At 36.5% G+C, this 19,120-nt stretch overlaps 1 protein-coding gene and 1 long non-coding RNA gene across 3 annotated transcripts; one reads left to right on the top strand and one right to left on the bottom strand.

Annotated features, from left to right (window-relative positions):
* Positions 1–10: 10 nt before the first annotated feature.
* Positions 11–16,101, bottom strand: LOC129282955 (uncharacterized). Of its 2 annotated transcripts, XM_064114993.1 has the most exons (7): positions 15,930–16,101; positions 12,514–12,660; positions 9,634–9,800; positions 6,638–6,736; positions 6,080–6,211; positions 3,818–4,005; positions 11–3,563 (listed from the first exon to the last, which is right to left on the bottom strand). In XM_064114993.1, exons 1-7 carry the CDS (start codon positions 15,997–15,999, stop codon positions 1,865–1,867), a joined length of 2,502 nt encoding a protein of 833 aa, XP_063971063.1. In that variant the 5' UTR covers positions 16,000–16,101; the 3' UTR covers positions 11–1,864. The 2 variants fall into 2 exon arrangements, with proteins under 2 accessions (XP_063971063.1, XP_063971064.1); XM_064114994.1 differs by lacking the exon at positions 12,514–12,660 and having other exon boundaries at positions 27–3,563; positions 15,930–16,088.
* LOC135157910 (uncharacterized) lies at positions 7,634–8,897 on the top strand. Its single transcript, XR_010296816.1, has 2 exons — positions 7,634–7,762; positions 8,064–8,897. It is a non-coding gene; the product is annotated as an uncharacterized LOC135157910 (long non-coding RNA).
* Positions 16,102–19,120: the final 3,019 nt, after the last annotated feature.

Below are 19,120 nucleotides of genomic sequence, written 5' to 3'. Positions count from 1 at the left end.
GACTGAAATTAAGAAGAATTGACTGATTGACACTATTTATTGAAATGCCTGTGTTTATTTGGAAAATCCTGCACAAATTCATCCAATCAAATACAGTCAAAACTTTGGAACCACATTAATCTGTTTGACTCGGGAGAAATTTTACGTACGAGAGGTACATGTATAAGTATAACATGGATAAACTCGTGGAGTGCATCTGGCAGTCTCGTCTGCATTGCACGAGTCAATATAGAAGCAGTGCCTACTTTGAAATCGACTATAGAATAATCATTCACAAAAAACACCATTCATAATATGATATAAAAATACTAGTTCATTGACCCTAAATATTTTACCTTGATCGTGTGACTTAAGAATTGTACAAGACGATTAGTGATACTTGATTACCCTTATGTCCACATTTCATGAACTAGATCCATACACTTTCAAAGTTATGATGGCAATTCAACAAATACCCCCAACACAGCCAAAATTCATTGACCTTGGTCATGTGACCTGAAACTCATGCAGGATGTTCACTGATGCTTGATTATTCAAATGTCCAAGTTTCATGAACCAGATCCATAAACTTTCAAAGTTATGATGGAAATCAACAAATACCACCAACATTGCCAAAGTTCATTGACCTTAAATGACCTTTGACTTAGTCATTTGACCTCAATCTCTGGCAGGATGTTAAGTAATTCTTGGTTACCATTATGTCCAAGTTTTATGAACTAGGCCTACATACTTTCTAAGTTATGATGATATTTCCAAAACTTTGGTTAAGATTTGATGTTGACGAAGCCGCCGCCGTTGCCAACATCAGAAAAAGCGGCGCATATAGTCTCGCTCTGCTATGCAAGGTGAGTCAAAAATTGTTTCAATAATTTAGGCAAATATTTGACTTGTGTAAGAGTTACCTGCAGATGGATTCTCAATCGTATGGAGTCAAAATTAATGCCTCCACCATTCCAAGACGATACTCTACTTAAAAAAATTTCAATAATGATCAATATGACCTTTGACTTGTTAAGGCCAAACTCTAATCAAGTCACTGTCACTCCCATATCATGCATACATGTACACAATGTTTTGAGTTGAACCCTCAGTTATTTGGGGGTTTCAAGTGTCCAATATATTCATTAATGATGGTTACAACCTTTGAACAGGTGACCCTTGAATCTACCCAGTTTGATATGCACACATTGAACACTTTATTTTTATTTTCTTGCTGTTGAAAATTGGTTCCACAGTGTAGGAGCTGCATATCTGAATTCACAATCTCCTAGAGAATGGAAATCAATGGACTCTCTTTCAATGTACGCACTAAATTATGCATAATGATTGCATTTTACATGTATGATCTACAAAAACTGTGGTCTAGCCAACAGGTTAAAACCTTCTTTGTGAATTCAGGCAAAAGCCTCTTGCAACCAAGAGGCTTTTGGAAGTGGACTTTTGGACTTTTCCATGACTAAATTGCTGCTTTCCATGACTTCTCGTGACGTACCGAGAGTTATGCAGAATTTGGGATGTCACAAAACTGGGAAAAATGGAAATCATGAACACCAATGATAAAAGCAGAGTATGATCACAGAGTTTGAGTTTTGTGAGTCACAACAAACCGGAAAGCTGCCATAGCCGAGAGGTAAATGAAATTCCATGACTTTTCACAAATTTTCCAAATTCCCTGACTTTCAATGACCACAAATTTTTCCAGGATTTTCCAGGACTGTGGGAATCTTGAAGGTTGATAGAACATAGAATAGCTAAGATCTAGTGGCCCCATAACTTATTTTCCATCACATTTGCTAATAGAGAAAATAATGTGAACTTGTCCTTTCCACAGGTGATGGAGAGGGGGCGGGGGGCAATGAACTTGTCAGCTGTGACCTGGGCTTTCATTTGGACAGACTACCGACTGAAGAGAATTGAGAGCGGATACTGCAGACTGGACATCTTCACATCTAGGGCACTTCCAGCTGCTTCTTTGACCTGGATCAGGAATGCCACAGCAGTTCGAGTGCCACCACTCGCCACACATGCTGCAGTGGGCCATCTTCATCTTTGATTCCTTTGCGATAGCATACCAGGGCATCCTGCAGAGGCAAAACACGTCCACACTAATCGTCCTCTTTACGGTTCGCTCCAAGGACTGATCAATCTTTGGGAAAGGTGTGAGACTACGTTTCTGGAAGCAATGGTAGAGATGGTCTCTCATGGAGGTGATGTCATAACAAACCAATGCCGGATCTTCAGAATACAGGACACTCACGGCAAAAGCTATCGTGAAAAGACCACAATCGGTGAAGTCCTTGGACAACTGAACCGGTTGGATTTCCACAGAGATCTGGGTGTCCTGCGAACATACGATACATGCTATCTGCTTGCGTATGGTGTCTGGAACCGTCCGAGCACCCATACTGTCATAGTACTTGACTGTTCCTGGAGCGCAGGAAATGGACGTGACAAAAATCCAGTGGTCCTTCCCATCGTTCATCAGCTGGCCGAACTCTCCTTGGGCTGCTGAGAAGAGAAGATGGTTACCTAGAGTGGTTTCCTCAAACCCATGCATAAAAGGGAACATTTCTAGGATCAGTGCCTGTGCTTCCCTGATGATCCTACTACTCACTGACTGGTCTGAACACAGTTCCTCACGCATGACCTCACCAAACTCAACCCTCTCGGCTGCAGAACAAAACCTGCAACTTCTATTCTTGCACGTACAACTCTTCCCAGTAGTGTCAGGATGAATTTTACCACTATGCTTCTTGCTATTATATGTATTAGAGGATTTTCTTGATTGTGTACATGTATGTGAATCAAGTACATCTGCACTTGTCTGTCCTGATGGAATCAATACCCGTTTTTGTTTTGCTTTCTGTATGTTCCTGAGGGTGTTTCTGAGTTGTTCCTGCAGAGCATCTAGGATAGATGAATCTTGAATGGCATAAGTCTCTTCAGTTAGCTCCTTAAGAAGTCTTCTGCATTGACTTGCTTGGTTTGAGCCATCACTATCCTTAGTCGATTGACATGAACCCATCTGACTCGCTTGGTTTGAGCCATCACTTTGCCTAGTTGATTGAACTGCATCTAGCGGACTACCACCTTGGTTTGCATCATTGCTACTGTCACTCAATCTAAGTACATCTATATGTACCATCTGTCTTCTACAATCACTTCCTTGATCTGTACCATCTTCAGACAAATGAAATGGTTCTATTTCCTTATTCCTAGATTGAATGGCTAGGATTGAAGTATTGACATCCTTAGCCAACTGAAGTGAATGTACCTGACTCTCTTGGTGATTAATCTCACTTGGCTGGGTCAAAAGAAAGGTATTGTCCAGATGTCTTCTGCACTGGCTGACTTGGATCATAGAATCAGTAGAATGAGTCAATTGCTGCAAGGTTTCCATCTTTCTCCTCTGGTGAATGGCTGCATTTGTACCATCAACATCTGTATTTGATGGGTCAGAAACTACCACCTCTTGTCTGCACTCAGCAACTGTGGTCGAGGTATTGCTGGCCTCGGTAGACGGAGGGGACTGCTCAGCTTGGCTAAATGTTCTGTCTGGTTGCCTAAAATGTAATGAAAAAAAAAAAAGGTTTGGTAACTGGGAAAGAATCATATGCAATTGAAGGGGAAGTTCGCCCTGACGTTAGGTTCTTTTTAAGAAAACATAATATTACAGCAAAAAAAAAAGAGAAGAAATATAATAATTTAAGGCCATGGGCCCGTTTCATGAATGCACATGGTGCATTCGACTCCATGTCATCCCTATGTAAAGCTTTCATGAATCAGGCCCCTGGCTTTTAACATAAAGTGTCCTTACCTATAGTGTGGTCCTGTAGTCTCAGAGCTCATCTGTTGTATTACATCTTGCACAGCAAGCTCCTTATTTAGAACCTGTGTCTGTACATCACTTTGAATCCCTGATCCATCAGAACCTCCTCCACTCACACAAGAACTGCTTTGTACGACCTTGTGTCCAAGGACAGGCACATAGTCTTCTGCAACAGCCTGCAAGAACATGTACATACAGAATTGGAAAAGGTTAATTAAATCCTTGTATAAGAAATAACCCGCTATCACCATCCAAACACACACTTTAAGGACAGATTGTGTGTGGGGAGAAAGAGTTCACAAATAAGATCTGTTAAACTAATTTCCAACCTAGGGCTTAAAGAGAAATTCCAGTAGTTGCAGTAAACACTGATTTCATGAGAAAGTCTGTAAAACCAGGCTTAATTGTCAGTATATCATCAAGGATCTAGATCTGGTACAGTTACATAAACTGAACTTTGTGAAATCTTGAAATCTACGCTGAAAAATGTTCAGACTGAACTTCCCCAACACAGATAAGCGCACGTGGGACAGTGTATAATTATTGCTTTGAGCGTCGGGCCCGACGCTCTACCCGAATCCTGTGCTTATTTGCTGATTTCTCAGCAATTACACAATTTCTTCCAGAATCCTTTGGCACATGCGTTTTATTTATACAAACAGACACTTTGGTGGTCATTTCATTGGATTCTGTACGAACTCATTTTGATATCGTTACCAAAACTAGCATTTACCTTTAAGGATATGTCTCTCATATACATAGTATTTTGTAACTGCCTGTACATATGCACAAATAAGTCCTTGTACAAGAAATACCCTTTTCATCTTACTCCCGCACACACCTATAGAGACAAGAACATAGTGTGGCAGAGGGGGTTTACAAAGAAGATCTGATAATTATTTCTACTAGTTGCAAAACTATGAATTGATAATCCAAATAAACATGCTCCAAATCTAGCGTGAACAAAAGGAAACCTGTTAAAAAGAATCCCTTGCATATAACAACAATCACCAATCAGATAGTTTGCAGGCAGTTTAAAAATAAATTGGAAATCTTCTGGCTCAGTGGCTGTAGATTGATGATGCATGAAAATTATGAAAGAACATTTGAAAAATCTATCTTCTTTCTTTAATAAATTCTTTTTTTTAGAGTTTTATAACCCTTTCATAAATTCAAATCAGAATAGCGCATACCCAGCAATAATAATTACATTCATGAATTCAGAAACAATCTAGATTATTCAATTATCCCGTTCATAAATTCAAGGATGAGATTAAGTGCAGCCGGAGTCCTTCGAATACATGTTCACTCAAATAATCTGTATTCTTACGATCGTGAAAGTTTATCTGTGTTGGTTGAGAATAACAAAAAGGTTAACTTTTGACCGCAACACACAAATAAATTTTGAAGTAATTACCTCATAATTGTTGGCTATTGACTGCAGCCTTCCTCAGCGATGTGACGTGATTTGACCTTATAGATATAGTAATCAATGATGGGATCATAGACAATCTGAGCATCACATGGATATCAACAAGGTTTGAACAAGGAGCCACGGTAATCTGATGCGATCACTACGCAGGGTGCTACATAACTTTTTAGAAGCGCTTGCCCAGTCGGGCCAGTAAATTCTTAAATAGTTGTAATATACTTGCTCCAAAATCTATTTCACTTGCCCGAAAAAATCCTTGAAAAAAAAGTTTTACCTCTTCAAAAGAAAGTTTTGCGGTTTTATAAGCCATTGACCTTTTTCTGTCTTTTGACATGAACTGATCTACCTTGCTATTGCATTTTTTTTTCCAAAGTGAGTTTATCCTGCCTGCCATAACCAAAATTAGGGTCAATATCATATCATATCGACCCTAATTTTGGTCATTCTACTGTGAGAATTTTGCTTTCTACCGTGTGTGAATTTTGCTTGCCCATTTTGGGCAAGTAGTTTTTGGTCTTTACTTCAAAACACTTGTCCAACTCTAACTTCTACTTGCCCCCGGCAAGTGCTACGTCACTAAACTCAATCGAGTCACATTGCTGAAGAAGGCAGTAGCCAAAAATTTCAAGGTAACTCTTCAAGATTTCTTTGTGTGTTGTGATCAAAAGTTTAACTTTTTATGAACTGTATTCTTCTACTCTTCAACCTCTCATGAACAGGAAAATAAGCTTCATCCAATCGGCAACTGAATATGCAAAAGGCCTGGCTCCTTTATGTAGCTGGTTTCAAACAACTCATACATGTACTTGTAAACTCACACATTGGTGATCACTTGGTTCTGGAAATTTGATATAGATTCGTCTCTCTATTTTAACATCTGATTCTGTAGATAGGGATTTCCTGAGCCTTCCTGACATGGCTTTTCTTCTCCATACTGTATTGCTCTCAATCTAAACACAATAAAGCAAGGAATTAAGTAATATGCAATTCCGTGTTCCGATTCATTTGAATTATATTAAATTTGTGTCCCTAAAATGGTTATGATATAAAGGATATACAGACTGAAGCACCACCAAAACTTTCCTTGGGGGGTGCTTTGTGTATCATTTTTATTCTCTTTTTTTTCTTTCTCTACCCCCAGGTATTCAGGAAGATGTGTAAAAATTGAAAAAAATATAATGAAAATTACCTTCATTTCGTTTTTTTTCTTCCAAATTTCTTGGTACCAATTTGACCTCAATTATGCACCTTCAGAGCATTTTTTTTAACCGAAGGCGAGGTTTATATGATAAAAATAGTTTATTAAAGCAGAAAATAACTTTGATGATGACAAAACATAATCATATGGCTCGTGAGAAGACCCAAACAGAACTCACTTTATAATCTGGGAACTTCAAGATATCTCTAAAAGATATTTGTGCTGGACAGTCCACCTTCTTGCCAGATAACCGTTTTCTCCTTTTTTGATCATCTTCCTAGAAATTTGAAGAAAACAAAATTTAAAATCAATACACCACATGTAGAATTTATATTAAATAGAGCAGTGCTTTATGATAAAATATTCTCAATTGCTAGGCATGCATTTAGGCTTCAGTCACAACTTTCCAATCTACAGTTGGAAAGTGGCAAAGTGTAGATTGATGTCTTTCCAAAGGATGTGAAGCCCTGGCGGGGTTTGAACCCATGATCCTCTGATAACAAGAAGATAGTCTGAACCACTGTACCACAATGCACCAAAAAAAGTATGCAACTTAGGGCAAGAACGAGGGGAACACAAGTGAGTCAGTGAGTAAGGCTACTTATCGGTCGGTTGCCCTTCTGAGTTGTGACTGAAGCCTAAAGCCCGTCCCACACTCTGAGATTCGTTGCGATCCAAATTTCAAATTTATTGTGATAACATTTGATATGGATATTTCAACTAATAAAATAATATGGATCAGAATTCAGAATAGTGGTAGGACTACTAAAATCGAAATTCAGTCCAGTTAATAGAGTCTCCCTGAATGAATAGAAACAAATTTAATTCCGAATCGTAATGACGTCATCATCGGCTGCGACTTGAAGCTGATTTGGTTTTTACTCAGACCATAGTGCTTGCGCAAAGTAAAAATATGATTTGAGTTTTCCTAGCAAAATGTGATTTCTTGAAAAATTGTGTCGCACTGGATCGCGTAGTGTGAGACGGTGTCAGGTGTGACTCATTTCTTTCTTTGACAGATATCCCTCAGTGCTTTTGCTAGTTAACCTATTAGCATTTATGACTCCTTTATTGCAGGCCCAACTTAGGAGCTACAGTTTGACTTGATATGCAAATTAACCTCTATAGAAACTGTGTGTTGGCTTGAGCGATTATGAATGGAAGTGTGTGAGCTGATGTGTGGAGTAAGAGATAGTGTGAAGGGTTGCCTTTCTTGTATAGCTTGGGCAAGCACTGTGCCTATTGACTTTTGGAGAGAGAGGACCTGTGTCTTCTTTATTGGCCTATTTTCACAAGTCAAGTTGTAAGTTGAATTACATGTATACCCTTACATTTCTTCCAATTTAATTGAATGATAGACAGGTTAGAGAGTTATAATACAAATGCTGTTTGAAATGTGTATTCTGAATATTGAAATCTTAATTCACTGGATTATTTTTATTTGTCCTTATTTGCAGTGGATAAAATATCTTGCTGTTTAAATGTATTATATGAATAATCATTACTATGGTATGATAAGTAATATCCTGTTGTATTATGATGATTACTGAGATTTATAAAAGGAATGGTTACTGTTACACGCAAGCATTGGTTATGATTTACAGGTAGCTCTTATTACTGAGGATATTGTCTCGACTTCGGCCACGCCCTTTGAGTCTTGGCTTGACACCGGAGACGCCTTTGTGAGGCCCCTTTCTTTGTGGCAGCAACATTAGAAATTGTAAATTGATCTCCTGCTACCTCAGTGAAACGGCAGGGGACTTAAGCTCCTTCTTTGTGGATGTACTTAGTGAGACTTGGTGACAGTTGCTAACGCCTGGGCCAGCGCTCCAAACCTGAAAGTCAACTGTGCGATCTTCAAGACCGCGTTCTTGTGTACATCATGGCCGAACCCTACTGATTCTTCAGTCCTCAACGCCTACCCTAGGTTTGATGAAGTCATATTAGGAGACGTATGCTTGTGATAGTTTTCATCAACATCTTTATAGACAAACCTTATGGAATTGGTGACAACCGTTTATTTCTGAACTTACACTTCCACTCTAAGTTTCAACCATACGTTCATGAACGCGCCTTCTGGGACCTCGTAACTGAATTTAACTGACACTCATGTATACAATTGACTTTATCTTCTAAATGGGGTATATTGGCCAATATGCATGTAGGCATTAGTAATCTTTGGCATCTTTTTATACTGTGATACTTGATTAATTTGAAATCTGTTTTTCGAGCAAGTTGATGCACTAATTAATATGATATTCATTATTTTAACAATTTGATCCATTGGAAGTTTGTATGATTTGATATTGAATTGATTTGATATTCGGTGTGCAACCAATTGAAGATTGTTTTGGTGTTGGATTGACTGGATAAGTGTTAAACGTGATGAGATTCCACAAGTCCTTGATTAAAAAGGGAAGTCAAACTGTTTAAAAGTATATTTCAGTGATCTATTAGTTTCTTTTGTTGAAGTTCTTGGCTCAAACCTGACAGACGGGCTTAAGGCAAGGTTTGAAGTACAGGTTACGTATGGCTTAATGTGTGCATTGTCAGCGCGACCAATTGTCACCGTCTGAGCAAATGTCCCATGGAACCTCTCATTACAGCACATACAGGTCAACAATTGTACCCCACACTACATATATATGATTAGAAGAGATATCAGAAAAAACAACACACAGAAAATTTCATCATATCGGACAAGGAATAACAAATTAAATTTTAAAGCTTTGCATTATTTTGGTGAAACTGTTTTACCCATGACTTCATAGACATGCAAATGAGCAACCTAAATTTAACCCCACTTTTAATTCTTTTGTATTTTATAAAATTATGAATTCAAATTTGTCATAAAAGAATGAAACAATAAAGCTGGATTAACTCCTGATTTTAGGTGTAAGATACATGTAATCATTGCTGCAACCTATTTTGTGTATTACAAGAGAGACATCATAGTACGTATCACACTTACATGTATCAAAATATGAAATAATCATGATTTTATGTAATACATAAAGAAAAAGGGAAGTGGATACATGACATAATCAGCCCAAGAATTCAATAACCTAATTATTTAATATCAATATTAATTTTGATCAATTTTATTCAATTCATTTTAATCACATTCAGATTTCCATGTCCCCTCTCCCTGGTTTGAATGAAAACAAAACTAACCTGTGCAAGAGATCTTTTCTTTCTAGCAACATGCCTGTCCCTTCCATACTGACAATCTAATGTCTTAATTCCAATCACAATGTATGGTACGTGATCAAATACAAGGTGACCTTGACGAAGTCTGGAGCCGTCTTCCCAGCATACCTTATGATGATCAATTTTTATATCTGAAAAAGCAATATATGTAGGTGTTATATACTGATTTGTTATTTTTAGATGAACAATTATGATATATTTAAAGATATCTATCTATCTTTTAGATATATATCTATATCTAAAGGAGAAAAATGGGAACATAAACATGCTATACAATGGACTTCTTTAAACAAGGCAGTGCCTGAGTGAAAAAAAGGAAAATCAGGCCGACTATTCCGAAAGTGCTTTCTCGTATTCAGTATTTACTGAAGCTTTCTTCCCTAGCACACCTAAAATGCATTTACTGTTGTCAAATTTTCAATTGAAATAATGTTAGTAGACGAAGTGAAATTAGACCAACTGTGCAATGAGAATTAGACTACCGTAAGTGGCGTGCATTTGAGACAAGACGTGTCACCATAGATGGCAACTATAAACCCAGATTGAAAGTAGACCAAATGGGTTCATCCCATGTTTAGACTTCATGAAATGTAGGGTCTTGTCACACCTGAATCTTGAATCACAATAAATGATTTTTTTTTTTTTTTTTTTTTGCCTCCAATTAGAGGATTTATTTACATCATCGCAACATAACACATTATAAAAATGAACATACATGAGATGACATGACATTTTAAAGAATTATATCGATACAAAACAATTACATAGTTATGCAATCATCCAATAATCTAACATGAGTTATAACATATTGAATACATCAGTGAAAACAAACGATTTACTGAGTTTCATACGTATTCGGTAATTTCTCTGGGTAAATAAACATATCTTTTCCTGTGCCGAGCTTTCAATTCTATTCTACTTTCTATTTCTCTTAAGAATATAAATTTCAGATTATCTCTCTTTTCTTTTCCGGATATGTTTCTAGAAACAATGACTTTGTGAATGCACCAAAGTGCAATGGTCAGAAGTAAAACCAAATTTTCGTCTACTTCATGTTTAAACAGAATTTTGTAATTGATTTCTAAATCTTTATGAAATAATTTTTTAGTCAGTTCTTTCAAATATTCAAAAAATGATTTATTCAAATCACAAGAAATGAAAGCGTGGTGGATATCTTCCTCCATTCCACAATGCGAACATAGGTTATCATTCACTAAACCCCATTTGTGTAGGTTTCTTCTTACGGGTAATAGGTTATAAAGAAGTTTAAAATTAAATTCGCGTAACTTGCACTCTTGAACTTGATTTAGATTACGTTTAAAAATAACTTCCCAATCGAAATGAGTTCCTATTTTATTTTCCCAGTAAATACAACACGTATTGGTGTGCATGTAATCGGGACAAAGCAGTTTATATAAGAATTTGCTGCTACATTCACTGATATGTTTTTCTTTATCTCCAATGATCAAAAGTGGTATTTGTAAATGTGTAGCTAATTGCTTTGGCTGAGTAAAGGGAGTCGAAGTGTTCCAGATTTTGGGTATCGATTTTCTTAATTTAGTGTAATCATACATTACATTACATTTTTCTTTTCTAGTTTTAAGCCTTAAAGCGATTTTTTCTGTGGAGAGAAAGTTTCCATCACAAATAACATCCTTTAGAAAGATTAGACCACTTTCATACCATCCTCTAAAAAATAGAGTGTTTTTGTTGAATGTAATATTTTCGTTATACCAAAGAATTTGTTTCAGCTTGTTACTTTCCGTTGCATATATTTCCTTTAGGGGAGTGCTTGACCCGATTCTCAACCAGGCTTGTAAAATTTGTCCGTAAAATAGCGGTACACGATTCTTTCTAACATGTGATACGATATTGTCATTATAATTGCAATTCAATAAAAGAGTGATACCTCCCAGTTGATCAAACCAGTAATGAGTCATCTCTTTCCACATTCCCGGGTTCTCATTGAACAATCGGCCTAACCATTTCAATCTAAAACTAAATTCTTGTCTTTGAATATTTACCATTCTTATTCCCCCATCTGTGTAATCATTTGCCAGAGTATCTCTTTTCACTTTTTCTACAACAGAATTCCAAATGAAGTTATACACAATTTTATTTAGTCTTTTTAAAAACATCTTAGGGATGATGTCTACAATGGCGGAATTAATTATTTGGATGAGAGCCAGTGACTTCAATACTGTAACTTTACCGAATATAGTTAAACTTCTTTTCTTCCAACTAGAAAGTGTTTTCTCCAATTTATTTAGTTTGCTGTCCCATTCGGTGTTAAGTGCTAGGTTATTGTCTGAATGAATAAAGTGCCCTAAATATTTTGCTGGTTTTTCGCTCCAATTCAGATTGTAAGGTTTAATATTCCAGCGTTTACTAGTGTCGCCTATCCACATCATTACAGTTTTCTCTTTATTGATAACAATAAATGATGATTGCAATTTGCCTTTAGAATCATCAGACCTTTCACACAGAAAATTTGTACCGTAATTTGAGTGAACACCTCCGGAGTAAAATTTGAATTTGTGATTGTGATTAGCGTTCTTGATTCTAGTTTGGTTTCACACGTGGTAAAAATTTGTCATTAGCCTTACTTTTCACTGGAAACATCATTCAAATTACTGTACGATTTTTTAACCGTGTGAAGGGGCGGGTAGACTAACTTCTCATTAAACAAAGTGAATACAATCTGTTCATGCAACTTGGAATTCAAGTAGGATTTTATTCATTTACATAATTTATAAAACACAGCCTCAAAACCTCTGAATACATGTACATGTACATGTATGTCAATTCAAGTGATAGTAAAATATATATAGAATCCTTTCTTACCTTCTTTTCCATAGTCTTTGCTTTGTCTATATGTTGAAAATCGCACACCAAACTTTTGCTCGAATCGTCTGCGAAGAATCTCTGCACTCTCAATATCACGTACATAGCCAAATGGTGGAGGAAATTCAACGTCAAATTCATCCGACACTGAAACAGGACAGAAATATCAGAGAAAAAGTTGGTTTGCTTCAATGTTTCTCATTAATCTGATGAAAATCTTGGTCTGCATTACAATGAGATTCAATCTTCCACTCAAGTCATCAATCATGTTTCATTGTAGCATTAAAAAAAATGAAAATTCAGATGCAAGTATGATACTTGTCAGCTATTATTTCATTTTTTAACAACCAACTTTTCCTCCTTCATTTCTGTCCATGGGTACTACAATAAATTGTCAACTTTTTGGTACAGCCAATGTTGAATCTGAATAACATGAAGCAAAACTCAACTTGACACAACATGGATTTTTTTTCCAGCAAACCCATGAATGAATCATAAATTCGAAATACATGCGACTAAAGTAGGGTAAAAATAAATTAAAAGCAACAAGTTAATGAAAAAATGGATGAAAAATGAGGTAATCATAGTTTTCAAAAGTGGGCATTTGGGAGTGGGCTGGCACTGGCATGAAAATCTAAAAATGTAGAGATAAAAAGATAGAGATATAGGGGAGAGAGGGGTAAAAAATGCCACTTTTTTAATTTTCCAATTACATGTATATATCTCTTTGATGTAAAGCAGTAGAAACATGATTACATTGTAGATGTCTATTACTAGGTCTAGAGCAGACCTACATTATCCATTAGAAATTTTAGAACTATTCAGCCTAATTTGCATATTAATGAGCCATGAATGTTTTTGTCGGGTGGCCACCGAAATGGGGCAAATGAGGCCGCCTGAAACACTTATTTTATGTATTTAAAGTAAAAATAGTTCAGTTGGTTTGATACAATTAATAAACATAATGTACTTGTAATAATCGTTTAGTTATTTATCAAAAACACCCCCATTTGGATTAATCTATTAATCCTATCCAATATTACGGAACTTTTTTTCTCAGATTGTGTTTTCTACTGTCACAGTTATAAGCTGTTATGTTACAAGTACGCATTTAGAGTATGAAGGCTTACAAATTGGAAAATTACATGTTTGCCCAAAAATCATTGTGGGAAAGGTTGATATTACAATGAAATATAGCATACATGAATAACACAATGTTCGCCACTAGCAATCGGCGATTCGGCATATTACATGACGTCATCCAGCTATGATCGCAAGCCAATTTATGAATGGAAATTTAGTAAGCATGCGCATTGCAAGCCTTCCAGTGCGCATGGCATCAAAACAAGTGTGTAGTTCTCTATCACCTCATGCCAAAATCGACATAGAATTTCACTTTCGTATATTTTATTTGAATAATGAAAGGTGACATTTTTTTTCAGGGTCTAGCTACTGCATCCATCTTGGGAGCCTAGAACCTGTTAGACAAGCATCAATAGAATTGAGGCGGGTGCATGAATTCTTTTTTTTTCTCATTAATTTGGGAGTGTTATTGTTACCTCTTCCTTGAGAAAATCCTATTGGAGAATGGTGAGGTTCTGGGCATCTGGGTAACTCTTTACTAGGCACGGCCATAGGCACTATGTATACATGTATGCCAGTCGGTTCGCTTGTCAATGCGTTGATGCCGATATCGTGGCATATCGCTAACGTTAAAGTCTCTGGCAGTGCGGAAGAATACTCCATTTTCCCCTCTGTGATTGTACCCCTGTACAATATACATGTACGGTGGCATCGTAACCGGCTGGATTTTTATACCAAATTTAGCTTCGAAATCCAACGTAATCTGCTCAAAATGAGCTCGAGTCTATCAATGATTCAGAGAATCAGAGAAACTAATATTACGTTTCGCCACATTTTTTTCACATTTTATGAATTTTGGGTTCGAATGGGATCAAATTTAAGGATTGATTTCAAAGATTCGATGTGTGGCCATATTTAACCTTCGCAGGCATGCAGGGCATCACCAATGCATGCTGAAGCCATAGATATTGGCTTTCATGATGAAGTTCATGGATTTTCATGGATTTTCGCTGGCCCACGACGTTGTCAAAATATGTACCTTTTACGTTTTGAGTCTTGTGATCGGTGCGAACTTGTAATGGGATGAGAGATGCCTGTGTGTGATGCCACGATGTTTTAAATCTAATTTCTAAGTTTGACGTTTCACATTGAAATTTTATTCATTTCTAAAACATTTTCCTTTTCTAACAATTTTTTTAATTTAAGAGTTTTGTTAGATTGGATTTTTTTGTTTTCTTGAAGTTTGAACTTTTTCTTTTCTATCCTTCCTGCTTGCCTTTTTTGTTCCATCTATCTTTATTTCCAATCTTTCCTGATCCTTTCCCTCCCTCTGTTCATTTTTCTTTATTTCCTTCTTTCTCATAGGCCTACTTTTTTTTTTTTAATTCCCTTTTTTTTATATTTGCTTCGTTCTTTCTTTCCCTAAATGTTTCTTTGCCTCCTAGCTCCGGCCTTCTGCCTTACTCTCCTTTTTTCATTCTTTCTCTCCTTCCAATATTTGTTTTCATTCTCTCCTCCCTTCATTTTTTCCTCCCTCTCTTTCATCCTTTTTCTTTTCCCTTCCTTCCTTCCTATTTTCTTCTTTCTTTGTTTCTTTCCAAGAATGAATGAAACATTTTTCTTTCCTTCATTCTTTCTTTCTTCCTCCTTGTTTCTTACTTTCTTTTTTCCTTTTTCTCTTTCACACATTAATTCATCTTCCCTTTCTTTATTCTTTTTTAAAGAATGACGGAAACCTTTCTTATTCTTTCTTCAATCATCCTTCTTTTCTTAGTTAGGCCTACTTACTTTTAGATCTATTTTCCCCCTACATTTTCCCCTTCATTTTTTCTTTCTTTAGCTTTCCTCTCAATTCATTTTTTTTCCTCTCTTTTCTTTCTCTCCTTCATTCTTGCGACAAGACTTAGAATTACACTTGTCTTAGACTTAGACTTAATTAACTTCTATGACTTAGGCCTAGGCCCTAGTTGATTTTTTAAATTAAAATTAGACTAGTCACTAGGTCTACCGTCTAGGCCTACTTTAAATTAAGACCTGGCCTGGCTTGCGCTCGCGTCAATCCGCTCATGCACCGTGCTTTGTCGATTGTCCCATATTTCAATCCGGTCACCCTAGTCGCTGTCATGTAATTGGTAAGTGGAGCCAACGGAGTTCAGCGGAACAGCGGGTAGCTTGCTCCGGCGCCAGCGGCGAGTCCACTGCCGGCCGCGCCGGGGCGATGTGGTGTAGTAGTACTAGTAGGTGCATCGTCACGACCACTGAGCCAGACGACCGCGTGAATGAACATGAGAAATCATGCGATAAAATACCGAATTTGAATAACAAAAACATACCTTTATTGTGTTGTATAGCTTCTAGATATGTTTCCGTGGCACCTAATCCATTTTGATCTGGAGAAGTCATTATCTCGCTGCCCTATCTGAGTTTCTTTTTGTTTGTTTGATGATTTGGCTCCGTGACCGTACCGTGGTAGGCTCACTTGTTCACTGCAACCACCCTGCCTGTGGGGAAACTACAGGTTGGACTATGGCATGCCAATGCTGTACAGAGCACACACTTTAAAAAATGATTAAAATATCACTTTTGTGACCAAAATTACTAATTTTCATACAGTTGCAATTTATTTTTCATTAGTAACTTGGGAATAATTTTTGTATTCACTAGAGCGCTCAAAAACTTGAATTTTGGGCATATTTTTGTGCACGCCCTCTATTGGTGGAAAATAATATGGCAAGAAAATTTTCATTTTTTATCTCTATTTTTAATTAAGAAAAAAATAATTAAAAGAATCAAATTTACTTAAAGGCCAAGTTGTATGACCAATAGGTGTAATGGAAACTGTTGGTGTAAAAAAATCAAGCATTTGTCTCCCCAAAAAAGAGAAAATAAGCCAAACATTGCCATCCTTATTTTGCCACACATGGAGATGTAACTGAGAACAAGGTTATACCATAACCTTGTTCATTGAATGAGTGGGTAGGCTAAGCTATATAGTAATGATATGGAGTTACGAGTATAGTATAGTAGAGAAGAATTATGGCAAACTTATTAAATCCAAATTTATAAATATAATTGCATGAGCCTGATCCGTAGTTTGAGGCGGGAAAATTTATTTCATAATCAGACATATTAATTAAATATTTATTCCATAGTGTATCTTTGATTACTGACTACATCTTTATAGATATATATTCTACTTACTCATTTTGTCATATGTAAATATTTCCATTATATTCACTTACTGCTTATTAAACCACTTGTATTAGGTATTCATTGTTTGTTCCTAGTTATTAGTATGATTTGTTTTTCTCATTTTCGACTGTTTATACTTTGTTTATTCCAGTATTATCTTTGTATGTTTGTCTTGATGTATATTACATGTATGTTATTTGATGAGATGGACCTCTGCATATGCAGCTGTGTTTGGATTGAATTGAATTGTAGGACGAATATTTCGACCTCTCATTTGGCGCTTCATAGTGCAGTATAGTTGAACGCTGCATTTTTTAGTACAAAATATGTCCCACTTGCCCGGGGGGCCACTTACATTGACGAGTGGATACCATGCGCGACCAAAAAAACACGTAAAAAGGATGTCTTTTTCACGATAGGGCACGTTACGTACGTAACGTGATAAGGGTGTCAAAAACACAAAAATAATGAAAAAAAAAACTAGGGTATCTATTTTGCTAGGACAATTACGTGTTTAGGGTCGACTTTGCGGGGATGATAAAACAAAATTAAAATGTTTTATAAATGATGTCCTTTTTGCCCCAACACTTCGTGTTTAGAGTCCAATTTGCGCGAGGTGTAGAAGGTGGGGTCGTTCTAAACCAAATAAGGTAAAGCCGACGACAGAAGGACCCGTAACAATAAAATATTCCTGTACTTGTTTACTTCATTTCAGGGAATATTTGCCAAGAGTATCGTTTTGTTTCCAATACTTGTTAAGGGTAGGGTTTTGCACGCCAATACTTGTTAAGGGGTGCATTTTCAGAATATGGAAAATACGTGTTTAGGGTGCTAGCTTTTCGAGACCCCATGGTCGCGCATGGTATCCACTCGTGAATGGAAGTGGCCCCCCCGGGCCCACTTGGCACAAATGTTCCTTGAGTCAAAAGAAAAAGATTCATCCAAAGAGACACGCTGTCTCTATGCAAATAAGTAAGTAATTTGCATAAATTTGCATATTATGTCGATATAGTGAAATCAAGTATTTAAGAATATATATTTAACCAGAACTACTCTAAAATTGGAAACAAAGACTTTGGGTAAAGTAAGAAAGGGAAGAAAATTGTCATGAAATTATTGGGATATCCTTATTTACTATTACCTAATTTACATAAATTATGCAAATTATAATTTAAAACAAAGTATATTTTCATGAATCCTGAACTGTTTTATAAATAACAGCAATTAATGCACAATGTCAACATTCTACACGTACGAAAGAGAATATAATTTTATTAGCGAAAACATTGATAGCCTATGCTTCATGAGTCATGACAGTATTAGTATCTTAATTTGCTTAGAAACAGGGCAAATAATGCTTAATGTCAAAATGTATTACGTAATATTGCGCTAAAACGTTACCAAAACAAACCTCTATGTCGCAGTCACACTCATGAATCCGACTATAAAGCGATTAATGGTATGTCATTCGAGATAACACAATCTCAACACAAAGACAATAGCTTCCATCGGCTTCTCGTATCGCTTTTGTTGGTGTGTCTGCCACACCGTAAGCTATGGGTATATACGAGCAAAATGCATTTCGGTATCGGTAAAACACCATTTGTTTTATGGCATCTCTTGGAAAATTGAGAGGAGATATTGCTATGCAGGTTACTATAATGAAGCTCTGGCACATCAAAAATATCAACACATGAATCATGACGAATGTACCCCAACCTCGCGATCAATCCATATTTTCACTTTATTAAAATATCTATCTTTTGGAGACCCCAAAAATGGCAAAACTGGATTCCCGCTACTTTACAAAGCCAGTTTGACTTGTATTATTGACATGGAAAAGACATAATTATGATACATCAGTCAACATGTTTCCCAAAGAAAGTTTTTCGTTTATTTAGGCCTACGCCCAAGGGACCCCCGTCCCCCCTTTTACCCCCACCTCTCTCCGTATTTCAACACTATATAAAAATATCGTGTTTTTAAAGCCACCGGCAAGGCAAAAAGTGTTTTTGGTAAAGCAACTTTTATATTTAGGGAACCTCTTTTATTTAGATGGGATATTACTCTGCAGTTTGTAAAGATGCTCTATTACAGTAAAGGCTATAACCCAACAGGAGCATGCCTATGGTACCCTTTCCCTTTTTGATTTTATGTATTCGAAAATAATTAATTGTCTTTAGTACTCCCAAAAGATTACTTTTGTTTGTATTGATATCTTGGAATAGATTGAGGAGAAAATACTCTTAAGTGACATGTAGATGAGCTGTGGTACATTGAAGAACAGCCACATGTGAGCTCTAAACTACCCCAACCCCTTTATTGATTCCAC

This window comes from Lytechinus pictus, unplaced genomic scaffold, assembly GCF_037042905.1.
Source record: "Lytechinus pictus isolate F3 Inbred unplaced genomic scaffold, Lp3.0 scaffold_20, whole genome shotgun sequence".
Taxonomy (NCBI): Eukaryota; Metazoa; Echinodermata; class Echinoidea; order Temnopleuroida; family Toxopneustidae; genus Lytechinus; species Lytechinus pictus.
This window is presented reverse-complemented; position numbering and strand designations above follow the sequence as displayed.